At 38.9% G+C, this 19864-nt stretch overlaps 1 protein-coding gene across 7 annotated transcripts in view; it reads left to right on the top strand.

Annotated features, from left to right (window-relative positions):
• Window positions 1–19864, top strand: part of ehbp1 (EH domain binding protein 1) — a 409577-nt gene that overhangs the window by 108604 nt on the left and 281109 nt on the right. For 5 of the 7 annotated variants that reach the window (XM_062059494.1, XM_062059495.1, XM_062059492.1 and 2 more), the window contains 3 exons: window positions 7962–8087; window positions 11055–11298; window positions 16772–17015. In XM_062059494.1, coding sequence (XP_061915478.1) covers window positions 7962–8087; window positions 11055–11298; window positions 16772–17015 — 614 coding nt within the window. The remainder of the gene's footprint in view (window positions 1–7961; window positions 8088–11054; window positions 11299–16771; window positions 17016–19864) is intronic. The other 2 variants (XM_062059493.1, XM_062059498.1) reach the window with 1 other exon arrangement.

The raw sequence follows: 19864 nt of genomic DNA, 5'->3' as shown, positions 1-19864 counted from the left end.
TGCATGACATTTTTGACAACTAGAAAATCAAAACAAATACAGTGGAACTTCAATTTACGAACTTAAATGTTTTTTTTGTTGTTGTTGTTGTTGTTGTTTTTTACATGGTTTGTAAATCGAAAAGTTTGTATAGGGAAAAGTTTTTTATACAAAACCAAGTTCCCAAATACAGTGGAACTTCAATTTACGAACTTAAATGTTTTTTTTGTTGTTGTTGTTGTTGTTTTTTACATGGTTTGTAAATCGAAAAGTTTGTATAGGGAAAAGTTTTTTATACAAAACCAAGTTCCCATAAGAAAAAAATTTAAACATGAATATTGGGTTCTAGCCTTGATTAAAAATCCCTATTTTAGTAAAATAATGCACACTTTGAAGACACTGTGTATGTGTGTGTGTGTGTGTAAAAAATGCGACTTATAATCCAAAAAATATGGTGTGTATATATATATATATATATATATATATATATATATATATATATATATATACACACCATATTCTTATAATCCAAAAAATATGGTGTGTATATATATATATATATATATATATATATATATATATATATATATATATATATATATATATATATATATATATATATATATATATATATATATATACACACCATATTTTTTGGATTATAAGTCACATTTTTTTTCATAGTTTGGCCGGGGGTGCGATTTATACTCTGGAGCGACTTATGTGTGAAATTATTAACACATTACCATAAAATATCAAATAATATTATTTATCTCATTCACGTAAGAGACTAGACGTATAAGATTTCATGGGATTTAGCGATTAGGAGTGACAGATTGTTTGGTAAACGTATAGCATGTTCTACATGTTATAGTTATTTGAATGACTCTTACCATAATATGTTACGTTAACATACCAGGCACGTTCTCAGTTGGTTATTTATGCCTCATATAACGTACACTTATTCAGCCTGTTGTTCACTATTCTTTATTTATTTTAAATTGCCTTTCAAATGTCTATTCTTGGTGTTGGGTTTTATCAAATAAATTTCCTCCAAAAAATGTGACTTATACTCCAGTGCGACTTATATGTTTTTTTCCTTTAGTATGCATTTTCGGCCGGTGCGACTTATACTCCGGAGCGATTTATAATCCGAAAAATACGGTATATATATTCCAGACTATAAGCCACTACTTTTCCTGCTTATAAAACGCTGCGGCTAATTTATGGATTTTTCTTCGCTGACGGCTGGCCAAGAAGTAAATGGTTTAAAAAAACAACAACAAGCAAACACACTAAATAGGTTTGTTATTGTTTGTGCTATGGCACAATTTTTTGGACGAGTTCGCTCACTGCAGGTGCTACAGTGGATGCATTGCCCTTCTATTTAGAATTTTTTTGTTTTTTTTAAACCTACCGGAACTACAGTTGCTGTTCGGTCTTGTAGTCGTTCATAGCGTTTTTACTCATATGGATTCCTCATTCATCAGTCCAATCAACGTTTAGAAGTTTTACAATATAACTAAAACCATTTTTTACTTAGTGAAACGTCCCATGTGTGATGTCTGTAGGAGTGTTTTAATGCATATTTGTGCATGCTATGTTAATGTAATAAAGCTAGCGTTGTTAGCATTAGCTAATATGCTAACATGTTTACAAGTGTCTGTGTTAGTATTATTAACTTACAATGGCAATCTTTTGTGTTGTTAATTTTCACAAATTCCTCAGTAAAGTCACCAAGACGTCGCCGTGGAGTTATTGAGTCTGTTTAGCTGATTGGAGAGCTAGCTTCCACAGCTAGTGGATCCATGACAATGACTTCTGTTTTGTTTGATCAGCCGTTTCACTGCCGTGTTACAGACACCGTTTGGAAACAATTACAAAATCAGAACCTTACAGAATCTTTCTGTGTAGATAACTCGTTTCACAATGTATATATCTGCGGCTTATAGTCCGGTGCGGCTAATATATGGAAAACATTTATTTTCTTCTAAAATTTAGTGGCTGCGGTTTATATCCTGGTGCACTCTTTAGTCCGGAAAATACGGTAGACTTCTTGTTGAGAATAGCATTGGGTGCTTTTGATGTTCTTCTCCAAAAGTGTCCAAAAAGACCGGAAAAGTCGCTAGATTTGTCTTTAGGCGCTATCCAGAGCAGTGTTTCTTAATCTTTGTTAAGCCGCGAGCGCTAGAGGGCCGCCCAAAAATATGTTAGTGTGCTGTGGTCTGAATGTGATGCAGCGGTACTCAGTTGTAATATACTTTTCCACCATGTGTGGCAGTAATGACTATATCAAACAAACAGAACTTAGACTTAGACTTAGACTTCCTTTTTATTGTCATTCAAATGTGAACTTTACAGTACAGATAAGGACAAAATTTCGTTGCATTAGCTCATGGTAGTGCAGGATAAAAAAGCAATAAGGTGCAGATATAAATAAATAGATTACTGTACAGATAAATATATTGCACTTTTGCATATGCATCCACGTTTATGGATGTATGTTATATTGTCTTTTATATTCCAGGGAGTTCATCCATTTTTGGGGGGAATTGAGGGGATTATTATGATGCGTTCAAGAGTCTTACGGCCTGAAGTAAGTTGTTTAGTCTCAGAGAAGTTTTGGATTTTTTGCCTATCATTCACAATCATTATGAGAGACATGATGATGGATGTTATTTTTTTTGCCGTTCTAAATATTAAATACACAAAAGCGTCTTTTCGTTTCGTCCCCACCAGTTTTGGGTCCTAAATGCCTGTCAAAGTGTGCCAACTTGTCGGAATACCTACTCATACGTCTCATGTCCAGGTGAGATGGATGATTTGTGATCTAGAATAAACTTACCAGGAGCAAGGAAGCAAGAAAGCAGCAGACCACTCGATGATGTTAACACAAGGACACACGGAAGTGATCACGGCGCCACTATAAATAGTTTGCCTGCGTTAGCGCTTATAATAACAACAATATCACTAATACTTGGTTAATGTTCAAGTCACCAAACGTAAATGGAGTATTGTTGGCGGTTTATTTATTTGGATTTTGTGGGCAAAATAGAGGAGCTCCCATTGACTTTTTTTTACAAATTAGAATCCATCCATCCGTCCATCCATTTTGCATAAAAAAATAGATTTGTCGTCATGTCTTTCATAATGATTGTAAACGATAGGAAAAATTCCAAAAAAAAGGGCAATTCCTCTTTAAGCCCAAAAACTATGACTAAATTATGAAGCTGTATTTTCATTTGCACTTTCATTTTATGTACAATTACGTCAAGGAACATATCCGTCCATCCATTTTCTACCGCTTGTCCCTTTCGGGGTCGCGGTGGGTGCTGGAGCCTTTCTCAGCTGCATATACTATTATTAATTTAGTTGGAACTGATTTCTTTTACCACTGCATAATTGTATGCACATTCACTTTTCATCAGTTTTTATGAGTAGTAGTAGTATTTATTTTTGTAATTAGCCTGACCTAAGCCTTGATAACAATCTTTGTGATTAAAACAAGATTTCACATCATTTGACAATGTTTATTTTGTTGAACTGCAAGTAGACATGATTATTGAATGCCATTAAAATCAAGAGTAAGATGACTATTCAGTGTTAATATTTGAGTGGGTCCTGTACCCCTCCAGTGGAAAAGTTGGGCCCTGAGGTCCAACAGGTACAACAAGAAAAAAAAATACAAAAATGAGGGGAATTTTATTTGAACGAAGCAAAATTATCCGCCAATAGAACAAGAAAATTTGGCTTGTCAAGACTTTCCAAAACAAGTAAAATTAGCTAACTTAAATGAACCCAAAAATACCTTAAAATAAGTATATTCTCACTAATAACAAGTGCACTTTTCTTGGTAGAAAAAAAAAGAGACCTTTTTGCTCAATATGTTGAAAAATATTCTTAAATTAAGTAAATGCTAGTGCCATTATCTTGACATAATGATATGCGCTCGGCATTACATTTACTATTAAAAACTAATTTATTGTTCTTAATGGAAATTCAACAAGTTACTCTCGTGGTCTCCTAGCCGCTCAGGCAAGTCATATAGTCTAAAAATACATTTTTCCATCGACATGACATCATCGCGCCAAGTGCATGCTTTCAGTCAATTAGTGCGCATATATACAGGCTGGAACCCCGGCCAAAATTTTTTTAATTGTAATTTTGAAGAATTTATCTGAATGTGCATGAACAATTTCTGTTCAAAATTGTTAGAAATGTCACATGTTAAATGTTTAAATATTAACTGTCAGTTTACTGTACTGTGCCAACTGTACTACTATATGAGTACGTGTTTTCTCTTGTTTCATTGAAAATAAAACAGCAAAGTCCATTTGGCTGTCATCCGTTTTAATTATGAGACACAATTGTGTCAAAGTCATGATTTTTTCTTTTCATGCTTGAAATAAGAAATTATTACTTAAAAAAAAGTAGTTTTATACTTGTGAGTGTTGATGACACAGCTTTGCAACAGTTGATATTCTAGTTTCAAGCATGTTTTACTCAATATAGCTCATCAAATCTCAGCAACAAGCTGTAATATCTTACTGAGATCATTTAGGACCAAAACCCTTAAAACAAGTAAAAGATTTTAACATAAAATCTGCTTGGTGAGATGAATGATCTTATCAGACAGAAAATAAGCAAATATCACCCTTATTTGAGATATTTAATCTTACTTAGATTTCAGTTTTTGCAGTGTAGAGTGGTCAAAATACTCGTTAAGTTATTCCTGCTGTACACTGCAAAAACTGAAATCTAAGTAAGATTAAATATCTCAAATAAGGGTGATATTTGCTTATTTTCTGTCTGATAAGATAATTCATCTCACTAAGCAGATTTTATGTTAGTGTTTTACTTGTTTTAAGAGTTCTGGTCTTAAATGATCTCAGTAAGATATTACAGCTTGTTGCTGATATTTTATGACCTATATTGAGTAAAACATGCTTGAAACTAGAATATCAACTGTTGCAAAGCTGTGTCATCAACACTCACAAGTATAAAAGTACTTTTTTAATGTAATAATTTCTTACTTCAAGCGTGAAAAAAAAAAATCATGATTTTGACGCGAATGTGTCTCATAATTAAAACATGACAGCTAAATGGACTTTGCTGTTTTATTTTCAATAAAACAATAGAAAATACGTACTCATATAGTAGTACAGTTGGCACAGTACAGTAAACTGACAGTTAATATTTAAACATTTAACATGTGACATTTCTAACAATTCTGAACAAAAATAGTTCATGCACATTCGGATGAATTCTTCAAAATTACAATTAAAACATTTTTTGGCCAGGGGCCGGGCTGTAAAAATGCGCACTAATTGACTGAAAGAGCACGCACTTGGCGCAATGATGTCATGTTATCAATGGAAAAATGCATACTTAGACCATATGATTTGCCTGAGCGGCTAGGAGACCCAGAGAGTAACAAATGGTTGCCTTGTTGCCTTTCCATTAAGAACAATAAATTAGTTTAGTTTAGTTTTTAGTACAAGTTTGCTGGTTTCAAGAAATGTAATGCCGAGCGCATATCATTATGTCAAGATAATGGCACTAGCATTTACTTAATTTAAGAATATTTTTCAACATATTGAGCAAAAAGGTTTCTTTTTTTTTCTACCAAGAAAAGTGCACTTGTTATTAGTGAGAATATACTTACTTTAAGGTATTTTTGGGTTCATTGAGGTTAGCTAATATAACTCGTTTTGGAAAGTCTTGACAAGCCGAATTTTCTTGTTCTATTGGCAGATAATTTTGCTTAGTTCAAATAAAATACCCCTAACTTTTCTAATTTTTTTTCTTGTTTTTGAACGCTGACTTTTTGCAGTGTATCTTCTTATTCTCTTGGCAGACCAGTCGTGTGTTAGGCATTATTACAATGCCATCTACTGTACGGAGTTGGAAGGACAAACTATATTCACAGACAGTTCCATTATAATATGTTATGAACGAGGGTCGACTTGGTCACTATTTGCGGCGGTCCAAATGTATTGGTGGTGGGCCCCCACAAATAAATCAATGTATGGCAGGGGTGTCCAAACTTTTTCCACTCAGGGCCACAGACGGAAAAATCAAAGCATGCGGGGGCCATTTTTATATTTTTTCTTTTTTTTAAACCAATACAATATATAGTTGGGTTTTTTTTAACCTTTATGGCTTTCCTCAAGTTTGGTCCCCGGTACCCGGAAGGGTCTCAGTCATAAAAATGTTAGAAATAAGTCATAAATTATTATTTTTTCATTTAACGCTTGAATCTCGAAATCAACTTCAGGTCTGTCTGTCGTTATAACGTTTTTTTAAATTTTGTTTTTATGTTTATGCCCTTTATGTCAAAACCCTTATTTATATGGCAAACACACAAACTATGCAACATTTTCCCCCAAAACATTTCAAAGTGGAATATTTGATGTGAAGTAATTGGAATATAATAATTCAATAATTCATAACAATTAAAAAAGAAAAAGAATAAATGTTGAAAATAAGCCAAATTTCTATTTTTTTTTACTATTAACGCTTAAGTCTGTAGATCTGTTGATTATAAGATTTTATAACTTTTTCATTTTTTTTTGTTTGTTTGTTTGTTGCCCTTTTTGTGAAAGAAAACTTTGTTTCGCACAAAATATGCAATATTTTCCCCAAAAAATATTTCAAAGTGGAATTGTTCCAGTGAAGTAATTGGAGCCTTCAATAGGTCAATAACAGTCTGCATGGCAGCTTTGTGTTATTAGTGTCAACATTGCCACTTTTTCTTGTTACATTTCACCTGTTTACTCTTTGTGGAGAGGCGGGGCCGGCGAGCGAGCGGCGAGGCAGGGAACGCCGGAGCCTGGCCCAAGATGGCGGCGAGGAGGCGTGGCCGGCAAGCGAGCAGCAAAGCAGGGCACGCTAGAGCCCGGCCCAAGATGGCGGCGTGGACGGCGAGCGGCGAGGCGGGGCGCGCCGGCAGCGACGCCGCAATCGTGCCCAGGTGCGCGATCCGCACACCTGGGCACGATCATCCAATCCCCTCTCGCGGAAGAAAAGGGGCGCAGCAGAGAGAGACGGGAGAGGAGATTGGATGATCGTGCCCAGGTGTGCGGATTGCGCACCTGGGCACGATTGCGGCGTCGCTGCCGGCGCGCCCCGCCTCGCCGCTCGCCGTCCACGCCTCCATGTCGCCATCTTGGGCCGGGCTCTAGCGTGCCCTGCTTTGCTGCTCGCTTGCCGGCCACGCCTCCTCGCCGCCATCTTGGGCCAGGCTCCGGCGTTCCCTGCCTCGCCGCTCGCTCGCCGGCCCCGCCTCTCCACACTCTTTTATTACACTTTTTCATGTTTTACATTTTTATTGTAGTATTTTCAGAATGTGCCGGGGGCCGTTAACAAATTAGCTGGGGGCCACAAATGGCCCTCGGGCCGCACTTTGGACATGCCTGATGTATGGGAAACACTGTCCACGCTTTACTTTCTTCTCAAGCCAACCAACCTAAGTTTGAATTGTGCTCTTTTCTATTCTCCACTTGAACCCTCCATCTTACTCTACTAGTACGTCAAAATGAGCAAACATGCTACTGACAACGCGCCCTCTTATTGTCGTAGCCTAAAAAGGCTCGGGAATGTCGCCCGGAAAAAGTTATCAGCGAAATCCACTTGACATTGCGACACCGCAAATAGCCGAAGACTCCTCACACTCTCAAAGCCATCCCGGCATCTGCTTTGCGCTCCTTTTCTCTCCATTCAGCCTGACAAAGATCAAGTGGTCAAGCCTCCACAGCGTGAATCTCCGTAGCAACTCCACACTGCTTGTACGGTCTCCACAGCAACCCACCCATATTGCTAAACGTTTCCCAGAAGGCCACTGCAGTGAAAAGGCTGAGTTTAGCCGGCGATCTCTAGTGGTTCACTGCTAAGTGCAGCCTTGTTTTATACATTTGACTTTATTTTGCAACGCGTCCACAACCGTTCTTGCTCATTTACATGCTGTGTTTTGCCGTCCAAAGAACTGATCAACAAGCTGAACTTCTTGGAAGACGAGGATCGGGAAACACATCCAGCCATGTGCAGCAACCCCTTCGACGAGCCCGAAGATAACCACCTCAACCCATTTGGCGAGCCAGGCGAGGAAGGTATTTGATTCCATTGTCAAGTACATGTTTTGTATATACAGACATTCACATTTGAACCAATACTGTAACAATTCCCTGCAGTTTTCCAAATAATTGCATTATATCAGGGGTCACCAACGCGGTGCCCGCGGGCACCAGGTAGCCCGTAAGGACCAGATGAGTCGCCCGCTGGCCTGTTCTAAAAATAGCTCAAATAGCAGCACTTACCAGTGAGCTGCCTCTATTTTTTCAATTGTATTTATTTACTAGCAAGCTGGTCTCGCTTTGCTCGACATTTTTAATTCTAAGAAAGACAAAACTCAAATAGAATTTGAAAATCCAAGAAAATATTTTAAAGACTTGGTCTTCACTTGTTTAAATAAATTAATTAATTTTTTTACTTTACTTTGCTTCTTATAACTTTCAGAAAGACAATTTTAGAAAAAAAATACAACCTTAAAAATGATTTTAGGATTTTTAAACACATATACCTTTTTACCTTTTAAATTCCTTCCTCTTCTTTCCTGACAATTTAAATCATCCATCCATCCATCCATTTTCTACCGCTTATTCCCTTCGGGGTCGCGGGGGGCGCTGGAGCCTATCTCAGCTACAATTGGGCGGAAGGCAGGGTACACCCTGGACAAGTCGCCACCTCATCACAGCAATTTAAATCAATGTTCAAGTAAATTTATTTTTTTTATTGTAAAGAATAATAAATACATTTTAATTTAATTCTTCATTTTAGCTTCTGTTTTTTCGGCGAAGAATATTTGTGAAATATTTCTTCAAATTTATTATGATTAAAATTCAAAAAAATTATTCTGGCAAATCTAGAAAATCTGTAGAATCAAATTTAAATTAATTAAATTAATTAAATAAATATTTAAAGTCTTTTGAATTTGTTTTAAAATTTTTGTTCTGGAAAATCTAGAAGAAATAATGATTTGTCTTTGTTAGAAATATAGCTTGTTCCAATTTGTTATTTATTCTAACAAAGTGCAGATTGGATTTTAACCTATTTAAAACATGTCATCAAAATTCTAAAATTAATCTTAATCAGGAAAAATTACTAATGATGTTCCATAAATTATTTTTTTAATTTTTTCAAAAAGATTCGAATTAGCTAGTTTTTCTCTTCTTTATTTCGGTTGAATTTTGAATTTTAAAGAGTCGAAATTGAAGATAAACTATGTTTCAAAATTTAATTTTCATTTTTTTCGTGTTTTTCTCCTCTAAACCATTCATTTAAGTGTAAATATCATTAATTATTAATAATAACAGAGTTAAAGGTAAATTGAGGAAATTGGCTATTTCTGGCAATTTATTTAAGTGTGTATCAAACTGGTAGTCCTTCGCATTAATCAGTACCCAAGAAGTAGCTCTTGGTTTCAAAAAGGTTGGTGACCCCTGCATTATATGATAATGGCGTTACAAACTTTTATTAGTAACAAGTATTCTACCGTATTTTCCTGACTATAAAGTGCACCGGTATATAAGCCGCACACACTAAATTTTAGGGAACTGTTTTCCCCATATATTAGCCGCACCCAACTATAAGCCGCAGATATACATGTTGTGAAATTAGTTATTTACACATAAATGTTTATTTACATACCTTAATTGTTTCTAAACGGTGTCTGTAACACAGAGAATCAAACCAAACAGAAGTCATAGCTGCAGAAGCTAGCTCTCCAATCAGCTAAACAGACTCAATAACTCCACGGTGACGTTTTGGTGAATTTACTGAGGAATTTGTGAAACTGGAACAATGCAATGAAAATGTAATTGTAAGTTGTTAATACTAACACAGACACTAGTAAACGTGTTAGCGTATGAGCTAATGCTAACAATGCTAGCTTCATTACAAAACGATAGCACATACAGATATGCATGGAAACACTCCTGCAGACATCACACATGGGACGGTTTAGTAAGTACGAATTGTTTTAGTTACATTGTAAAACTTACAAACATTGCTTGGAGCGATGAATGAAGAATCCGAATGAGCAGAAACGCCATGGACGATTAGAAAACAGAACGGCACTTGTACTTCCGGTTCAAAGCTTTAAAAAGCAAACACGTCCGAAAAATGGTGCCACAGCACAAACAATAACACACCATTTAAGTGTCTTTGCATGTGTTTAAAAAAAACTATTTGCTTATCCATAAATACATAAATTAGCCACGCCGTTTTATAAGCCGCAGGATTCAAAGCGTAGGAAACAATTGTAGGTTTATAGTCTGGAATTTACGGCAAGCGGCTTATAGTCCAGAATTTAAATCAAAGCTTTTTTTTTTTTAAATTTAAGCCCTAATGGCACAGTTTGATTTCACGCCGATCGAGACCTATAAAAGTACCAAATTTGGTACCTATCCATATACAATACACACACTGCCACTGTGGGTGAGTTTGCGGGTTATTTGTGCGTATTGTCCCTAAAGAATGAGTGTTTGACCTAATAACCGGATGATATTCTGCAGGTTGACGACTAGTGAAGGCATGTTTTATAACATTACATTTCCATAATGAGTCCATTAAGCAAGCACATACATGTGTGTGAATGTGGAAAATAGTGTCAAACGCTTTGAGTTCCTTTAATAAAAAAAAGGTTGAAAAGCGCTATACAAGTACAACCCATTTACCATTTACCATGTGATTGGCAGTCTAGTTTTGCTGCACATCCAAATCAGGTGGCTAAATTAGCCTTTGAAACTATGAACTATGCGAATGTGTTGTATGTGTGTTTGAATTATTAAGGCTATGATTATATCATGACCTTTGTGGAAATGTGTCCGTTAAAGTTTTACTCATCCACAAGCTGACAAGTAGATTGTCTTTGGAAATGACATGGACATATCAATATTCACCTGTACTGTAAAACATTTTGTATACTTTCTTGTAGTAGAAAGATAATGATAACGAGACGCACATATCTGATATAATTTTGAATCTGGATCTCCTGTGTCAAACCGTCCCCTGTCCAGCAGAACCTCCCGAACCTCCACCCTCGCATCAGCGGATCGATGATTCCTTCTACGTCAACGACTCCTCGAATCCATTCATCGAACACGAAGAGTCACCGGGAAATCCCTTCGATGAGCCTGAACCGGCCGCTGACCTGCAGCCGGAGCCCCCGAAACCCCGGCCGAGGAAAGGCGCGCGACCCGTTGACATGAGCAAGTACTTGTACGCCGACGTCGCCCAAAATGAAGAAGATGATCTCGATGAGTAAGACTTTTTGTAATCATTTCGTACTTGCAATTTGCAGGCTAACAGGAATAAGACTATGATGTTTCAGTACTTATTTCTGTTTTATCAGTGTGTGCAGCAGTGTGATGACAATCAAAATAATAATAATAATAAAGATGATGATAATAACTAGAAAACTCCCGCGGGAATTTTGATGGGCCTGCTATCTGTGCCCTGGACGTCTGGGCGGGGGTGGTCGGAAGCCGCTGTGCTTTTAAGATGCTGCCGAGTGTCTGAATCCGAGAGTTTTAGGTGTAACTGTACAATTTGAGCTACACAGCTAGCCTAAAACGTTAGCATGCTTACATTAAAATGCTAACATTTAGCATGTGTGCAAACGTTAGCATGATAACAGTTAGCATGTTTCACATTTCAAGTAACACAGCTGTAAAGTGTACGGCTGCGGAAATAGAGAAAAAAGTGTAAAATTAGATTAAAGGTTAGCATGCGTAAGTTAGCTTGCTAGCATGCTAACTAGTGATGTCCGATAATGGATTTTTTTGCCGATATTTCAATATTGTCCAACTCTTAATTACCGATTCTGATATCAACCGATACGGATATATACTGTCGTGGAATTAACACATTATTATGCCTAATTTTGTTGTGATGCCCCGCTGGATGCATTAAACAATGTAACAAGGTTTTCCAAAATAAATCAACTCAAGTTATGGAAATAAAATGCCAACATGGCACTGCCATATTTATTATTGAAGTCACAAAGTGCATTATTTTTTTTAACATGCCTCAAAACAGCAGCTTGGAATTTGGGACATGCTCTCCCTGAGATAGCATGAGGAGGTTGAGGTAGGCGGGGTTTGGGGGTAGCGGGGGGTGTATATTGTAGCGTCCCGGAAGAGTTAGTGCTGCAAGGGGTTCTGGGTATTTGTGCTGTTGTGTTACGGTGCGGATGTTCTCCCGAAATGTGTTTGTCATTCTTGTTTGGTGTGGGTTCACAGTGTGGCGCATATTTGTAACAGTGTTAAAGTTATTTATACGCCCACCCTCAGTGTGACCTGTATGGTTGTTGACCAAGTATGCATGGCATTCACTTGTGTGTGTGAAAAGCCGTGGATATTATGTGATTGGGCCGGCACGCAAAGGCAGTGCTTTTAAGGTTTATTGGCGCTCTGTACTTCTCCCTACATCTGTGTACACAGCGGTGTTTTAAAAACTCATAAATTTTACTTTTTGAAACTGATACCGATAATTTTGAAACTGATAATTTCAGATATTACATTTTAAAGCATTTATCGGCCGATAATATCGGCAGTCCAATATTATCGGACATCTCTAATGCTAACGTAAGAACACCAACAGTTAACTGTCACATACCAAGTGTTATGACTCTAGGTTAAACGGTTGCAAAATCATCTCAAATAGCTAGCACTTTAATGTTAGCATGCTAACATAACAATGATAATAATTTTTTTTTAAAAATTCTTGTGCGGCCCGGCACCAATCGGTCAACGGACCGATTGGTGCCGGGCCGCACAAGAAATTTTTTTTTTTTTTTTTTTAATTAAATCAACATAAAAAACACAATATATACATTATATATCAATATAGATCAATACAGTCTGCAGGGATACAGTCTGTAAGCACACATGATTGTATTTCTTTATAAAAAAATAAATACCCACCCGTTCACACCCCCCACCCCGGACCGGTCAAAAAGGTTGGGGACCAATGGTTTAATGCATCCAGCGGGGCATCACAACAAAAATAGGCATAATAATGTGTTAATTCCACGACTGTATATATCGGTATCGGTTGATATCGGAATCGGTAATTAAGAGTTGGACAATATCGGATATCGGCAAAAAAGCCATTATCGGACATCTCTAATTTTTCCCCATCTTTTTCCATTTCCATAAATTTTTGAAAAAGCTCCAGTGAGCCACATGTGGCTCGCCGACCCCCGGCCTAGCGTGTAGCAATAATGGTTGAAAATGTGACTGAGCTACGTCTCCTCTGAGCATGTTTTATGGCTTTCAGTGGCTGTCACATGATCACGGCTATCTCCTTGTGGTTGAGCGAGGTTGTTGTTTTTACGCAGACATGTTGACTGCAGTGACCGTCCCCTTAAATCCGAGGTCGCTCTCTGCAGTATGGAAAGTTCAAGAGGGCAGTGAATGTTTTGACTGCAGCGCTTTCTGTCCTCTTTAGGGTGTGCAAGTCTGTCGAAGCTACTTTCTCTCTTCCCCCAGACCTTCCCTTCTGTCACTCTGACCGGTCCTGGCACTCTTTTCTCCATCCAATTCTCTTGTTTATTTTAAAACCGCTTTTTCGCATGCTGAGTGAATATCTCCGGGCTTTCACTGCCACTAGCGCGCCTCCATATTGATAACACTCTGGCTTGTGTGCGCGCGTGTCTGTCACTAGTGCACCTTGAGCACTGAGGATATGAGGTCATGCAGACCTGACCTTAGTCCACCGGAATCTTCTATTACCTCAGCACCACTCTGTGTTGTTCATTGTGTCGCAACAAATGCAAAAGTTTCCATCTGCTTCAGCCAAACATTGGAGCCAACCATGGGTTAAAAAGTCTGATGACGGATGATTTTAATCATTTGAACATACTTTATTGATTCCTTCAGGAGAGTTCCCTCAGGAAAATTAAAATGTAAGCAATACACATGCGATTGTCTGGAGCGGACGCATCATGTCTGCGATGTGGACGTACTTTAAAATATTCCAGATATATATCCACGGACGGTGATCTACAAAATGTGCAAATATTAAGAGGACAGTGAATGAAAATGCAGCTGAATCAGCAGCGCGACGCAAGTGTTGACGTCAGGCTGGCTGTTCGTCACGGAGCGACAGTAGTAAAGAGTCTCTAAACACGTGTACAGTCTCCAGTAACCCCAGACAAAGATGCTAGATTGTTGCTAGTCGTTTTTAATAAAGAAAAAAAATCATTAAATGTCTCTAGAAACTTGAGAAATTCTCAACAAAGTACAATAAGCAGCAACCATTAAAAAGCAGAGAAAAACAATATAATATGAGAAAATACTAATTGTAATAATAGCACAGTTTTGTTTTGAATTTTATGTATAGTATATTTTTAGCCTAGATTAGGCAAACTATGTGATGATTTCATACTGACTCTAACCACACCCCTAGCCACGCTTCCACCGTCACAGGTATGTTGGCACTCTGGGGAAAAACCCTGAAGTTTTATTTTAATCGAATGCGCATAATAACACCGACCTGCAGCGAGATGAATGCTGGCTATTATATGCAGCTCTGTATGATCCAAGATGTGTACCTAATGTTGTGACCGGTGAATCTGTATATTGTTGATGAAGTTTATTTTCGACCTTGACTGACATAGAAATAGCAACTTCAATATGAATATTTAAAAAGTCTACATTTTCAAAAGGTAATTATGATCAGTGTTTCCCATAAACTGCCAAGATACCTGTGGCGGTGGGGGCGTGGCTACGGGCGTGGTTATGGGCGTGGTCACCATGACATCATCGAGTAATTTGCATAATTTACTACAATGATATGATTTTCTCTAAAAAGGCTAAAAAAATGTATACTTACTAATTAATAACAGTTTTGTTTTAAACGTCCATCCGGCCCTCCATCCATCCATTTTACAATATAATTACAACACTTTATGTACATATTTATATACAGATTTGAACAATAAGTTATTCAATGAAATATATTTATTAATTGTGGTTCTTACAAAAAATATATCTTATAAAAATATAAAAGCTAAAATGTCTCTTAAAGCTCTGCCCCTTTAATTAGTGCATACTAAATAATTTAACTTTAGCCTACTACTACAACCATATTATTTACCAGCAACATAAAGTGAAACAGAGGCAGAGGTGTCCTGCCACAGTCAGTAACAAATAAACAGAAAACAGTAGTGGTGGTAGATAGACACAAAGCTTCATCAAACATCTGATCCACTGAACAAAGAGCTCCAAAAATCTTGATCCTACACTTCTCTTTTGTAAAGTAAATCTGAACAGCCGATATGGGCATCTACATCAACTATATGATTTGCCTGAAAAGCTGGACAGGACAAAAAAATTAAAAAATTAAAAAAAAATTTTTGTGGCGGCCTAAATTCTTTCGTGGCGGGCCGCCACAAATAAATGTGTGGGAAACACTGATGATGCCTTTGGAAAGGGTTGGGTGTGGAGGGTTTCATTTGCAGTGGAGGAAAGCCTCCACACACAATCCGTTTACAGGCAGACAAACAAAAAAACTCTTTAACAAAATGTACACCAAAGCAAAACATATGATCTAGACCAGAGTTTTTCAACCTTTTCAGAGACAAGGCACATTTTTTTCCTTGAAAAAATCCAGAGGCACACCACCAGCAGAAAACATTAAAAAAAGAAACTCAGCAGCCGATATTGACAGTAAAAAGTAGTTCTCGCAATTGTTGGATATGAATTTAAACCATAACCAACCATTCATCACTATAACTCTTGTCTCAAAGTAGGTGTACTGAGACCACCTGTCACATCACGCCGTGACTTATTTTGAGGTTTTTGGTGTTTTCCTGTGTGTAGTGTTTTAGCTCTTGTCTTGCGCTCCTATTTTGTTGTTGATTGTCATATCAGCTTTGTGGACGCCGTCTGCTGCTCCACACGCTGTAAGTTTTTGCTGTCGTCCAGCAATCATTTTTTGTTTACTTTGCAGCCAGTTCAGTTTTAGTTTCATTTTGCATAGCCTTCCCTAAGTTTCAATGCCTTTTCTTAGCGGCATTCGCCTTTTGTTTATTTTTGGTTTAAGCGTTATATACCTTTTTACCTGCACACTGCCTCCCGCTGTCGTCTGCATATTGTGATCACGACAAACCATGTTCCAGACATCTACAAAGCAATTAGCTACCTGATGCCTCCTACTGATATGGAAGAGTATTACATTGTTACTCTGCCGATCTCTAGACAGCACAGACACTCAACAACGGCACATTTGCGTATTATAATTACTGGTTTGCAAAAAATATTTTTAACCCAATTAGGTGAAATTACATAATCTCCCACGGCACACCAAACAATATCTCACGGTACACTAGTGGTCGAAAAACACTGATCTAGACCACAAGGAAGTATTTAATAGAAAGGACTGGAAAGCTCCAAAATTAGTCGACAATGTCAAAATAAAGGCATTGTGGTGGACTCCAGGACTTGGGTTTTACACCCAGAAGACCTCAGTTGGGGGTGTGGTTATGTGTGGAAAAACAGGATGTTTGGAAAGCAACAACACTACAACATGCCATTTAGGTAATGCTTTAACTTTTAAAACAATAACAGTGCAGATGTTGTTAAATTAATCCCTAATGACTTTAGGATTGAATATAGAACAACACTGTTGTGTTTATGCAAATCGGCATAAATTAAAACATAGCAACAACCGTCTTTGTAATTGCCGCTAATCTTTTGTCCTTTGTCCACCTTTGCTTCCTCTCAACCAGGTCCAACCCATTCTTCGAGCCAAAGACCAGCCCGTCACAGAGCCCCACTGGTAGCCCCTGCCTGGACACGGGCACCGGCCAGAAGAGGAAGGCACCAGCGCGCCCCAGCACGGGCCCTGGCCTCAGCCCCGTTGTACCAGCGCCCAAGCCAGGCTCCGGCCCGGTCGGGGACAAAGCTCAGCCGGTCAGGCTTGGTCCAGTGGCAGCAGTCATCGGGAGAGAACTGGCCTCCTCTTCCCCAAAGGTAAACATCGAACTTCCAGTCTTCAACTACAGTAGAACCTCGATTCACGAACGCCTCTATTTACGTTCTTTTCAGTCTACGAACGTTTGGATCGAACCAAATATGCGTTTTATTAATTCATTTCATCTATGGGGCCTGCCATTTTGATGACATCGCTTCCTGTACATGCAATTTTGGAAGAGGCGGGCCCCCGACAGCACATCCTGTTTACTTATTAGACTTAGACTTTCTTTTTATTGTCATTCAAATGTGAACTTTACAGCACAGATAAGAACGAAATGTCGTTACATAAGCTCATGGTAGTGCAAGATAAAAAAGCAATAAGGTGCATATATAAATAAATAAATATATATAAATAATATATAAATATATATATAAAATAAATAAATATATATAAATATATATAAATAAATAGATTACTGTACAGATAAATATATTGCACTTTTTCACATGCGTCCACGTTTATGGATGTATGTTATATTGTCTTTTTTATTCCAGCGAGTTAATCCCTTTTGGGGGGAGTTGAGGGGATAATTTCAATCAATCAATCAATGTTTATTTATATAGCCCTAAATCACAAGTGTCTCAAAGGGCTGTACAAGCCACAACGACATCCTCGGTACAGAGCCCACATACGGGCAAGGAAAACTCACCCCAGTGGGACGTCAATGTGAATGACTATGAGAAACCTTGGAGAGGACCGCATATGTGGGTAAGACCGAAAGCAATGGATGTCGAGTGGGTCTGACATAATATTGTGAAAGTCCAACACATCAGCGAAAGTCCAGTCCATAGTGGGGCCAGCAGGAACCATCCGGAGTGGAGACGGGTCAGCAGCGTAGAGATGTCCCCATCTGATGGACAGGCTAGCGGTCCACCCCGGGTTGGGAGCAGAGTAGAAAAGAACGGCGGATCAACTGGTCTAAAAAGGGAGTCTATTTAAAGGCTAGAGTATACAAATGAGTTTTAAGATGAGACTTAAATGCTTCTACTGAGGTAGCATCTCTAACTTTTACCGGGAGGGCATTCCATAGTATTGGAGCCCGAATAGAAAACGCTCTATAGCCCGCAGACTTTTTTTGGGCTCTGGGAATCACTAATAAGCCGGAGTTCTTTGAACGCAGATTTCTTGCCGGGACATATGGTACAATACAATCGTGCCGTGTACCACTCCGTACAGAGGCGTTTTAAAAAGTCATAAATTTTACTTTTTGAAACCGATACAGATAATTTCCGATATCACATTTTAAAGCATTTATCGGCCGATAATATCGGCAGTCCGATATTATCGGACATCTCTACTCCGTACGTGTTCGTTGTCGAACATGCGCCTCTGCTCAGCAATGACACGATGTGACAACGGCGCGCCGTCATGTCTTTAAAGTATAAAAAAATCCCAATATTTTTCAGAGGCATTATAGAACCGTTTTAACTCATTAGTACTGCAGTACTTTATTAGCACTGGTATACTGTACATTAAAGTGTGCATATTTTAATATAAAATTGTGATAATTATTCATGTTCACGTTGTTTATTATGGGGAATTCTGTTTCACTATACAAACATTACATTCAAGAATAAAACAAGTTTATGTTTCAAACTGTGTTTCCAGATAAACAATAATATTGATAATTGCTTTCTGTCTGCCTACTCTCCGCCGTGTTTTTTTGTTCTTTTAAAACTTCCCGTCGCCTCATTGAAGTGTTTGTTTATTGAGGAGTTTTCCAATCCCAATGTTTATTTATTTGTTTATTTAAATTAGGCAAACCGCGGCTGGCTCTAATTAAATGGCTGATGGTCACACACACTCACGGCAGGAGTCAGACCACTGGTGGGGAATGATTGGCTGGGGGGGTACTCTGCATATGTGTGTGTGTGTGTGTGTGTGTGTGTGTAGGGGTTGACTGGGTCTATGTGGGGCTTAAACACAGAGGGCTTAACTACAGCAGAGCGATCACAAGGGGGTGTTGACCCCCTGCGCGCGCTCACCCACACATGCGAACACACTTTGTACAGTTACTTAGACCCACACAGCCACCACCGCCACAGCCGCCATGCACCTGGCGAGCTGACTGTTTTAGCGGCTGTCCTCGTAATTACGCCGCGGCGCCTTTATCACCCAGCCGCACTTGCCTGTGACCGTGGGTGAGGGGGCCTGCGCCACTTTAATTACCCAGAGCCAGTGGCCTGTGGTGGGGCCACACTTGGCCCGGGAGGTGCGGAGGGAGGGCGGCGGGAATCGCACAGAATGCATTGTGGGAGATGTGCGCGTGGAGACCGGCGTGAGGACGGCCTGAGAGCGGTGGAAAGAAAGCCACGGTGTGAATAGGTTTCTATTTCTCATTCTCGCCGAGCACTAAACACGTGCACGCCGCAGCCATGTGTTGGCAGCGAGATGACCTTTTTGAATGTATGAAGTCAGAGGGGATTAAGAGGAGACATTCTCGCTATGAGAGGCTGAGACGAAGGCAACACATCGCACGGCGAACGTGTGCGGAGTGTCGATGTGCTCGTGAATGCGCCCCTGTACGTCTTCCCTTAAAAGTCTCGGCTCTGCCCACGGCTCAGATGAGCAAATGTGTTCGGGGGGACAGTTGTCACCTTCCCCCAAAAGCCGGCTAACCTCTACCTATCTCACAATGGCTCTTCCAGGTGTGCATGCCTCATTTCTATTTGTTTCCGCCAACTGTTCTCGTGGCAATCTGGTGTGGCGGGCCGAGATAAACACACACTGTGAGGCGACCGGGTCTAATCTCAACATGTGAATAAAAGCGGTTTCATTGAAAGCCGGGGCGATGCATTTACAGCTTTCCCCGAAGGCTACGAGACGTGCGCGTGTGTGTGTGTTT

The sequence above is a fragment of the Entelurus aequoreus genome, linkage group LG09 (genome assembly GCF_033978785.1).
Source record: "Entelurus aequoreus isolate RoL-2023_Sb linkage group LG09, RoL_Eaeq_v1.1, whole genome shotgun sequence".
In the NCBI taxonomy this organism is placed as follows: Eukaryota; Metazoa; Chordata; class Actinopteri; order Syngnathiformes; family Syngnathidae; genus Entelurus; species Entelurus aequoreus.
Note: the sequence above shows the minus strand (reverse complement) of the source record. Positions and strands in the feature narration are given on the sequence as shown.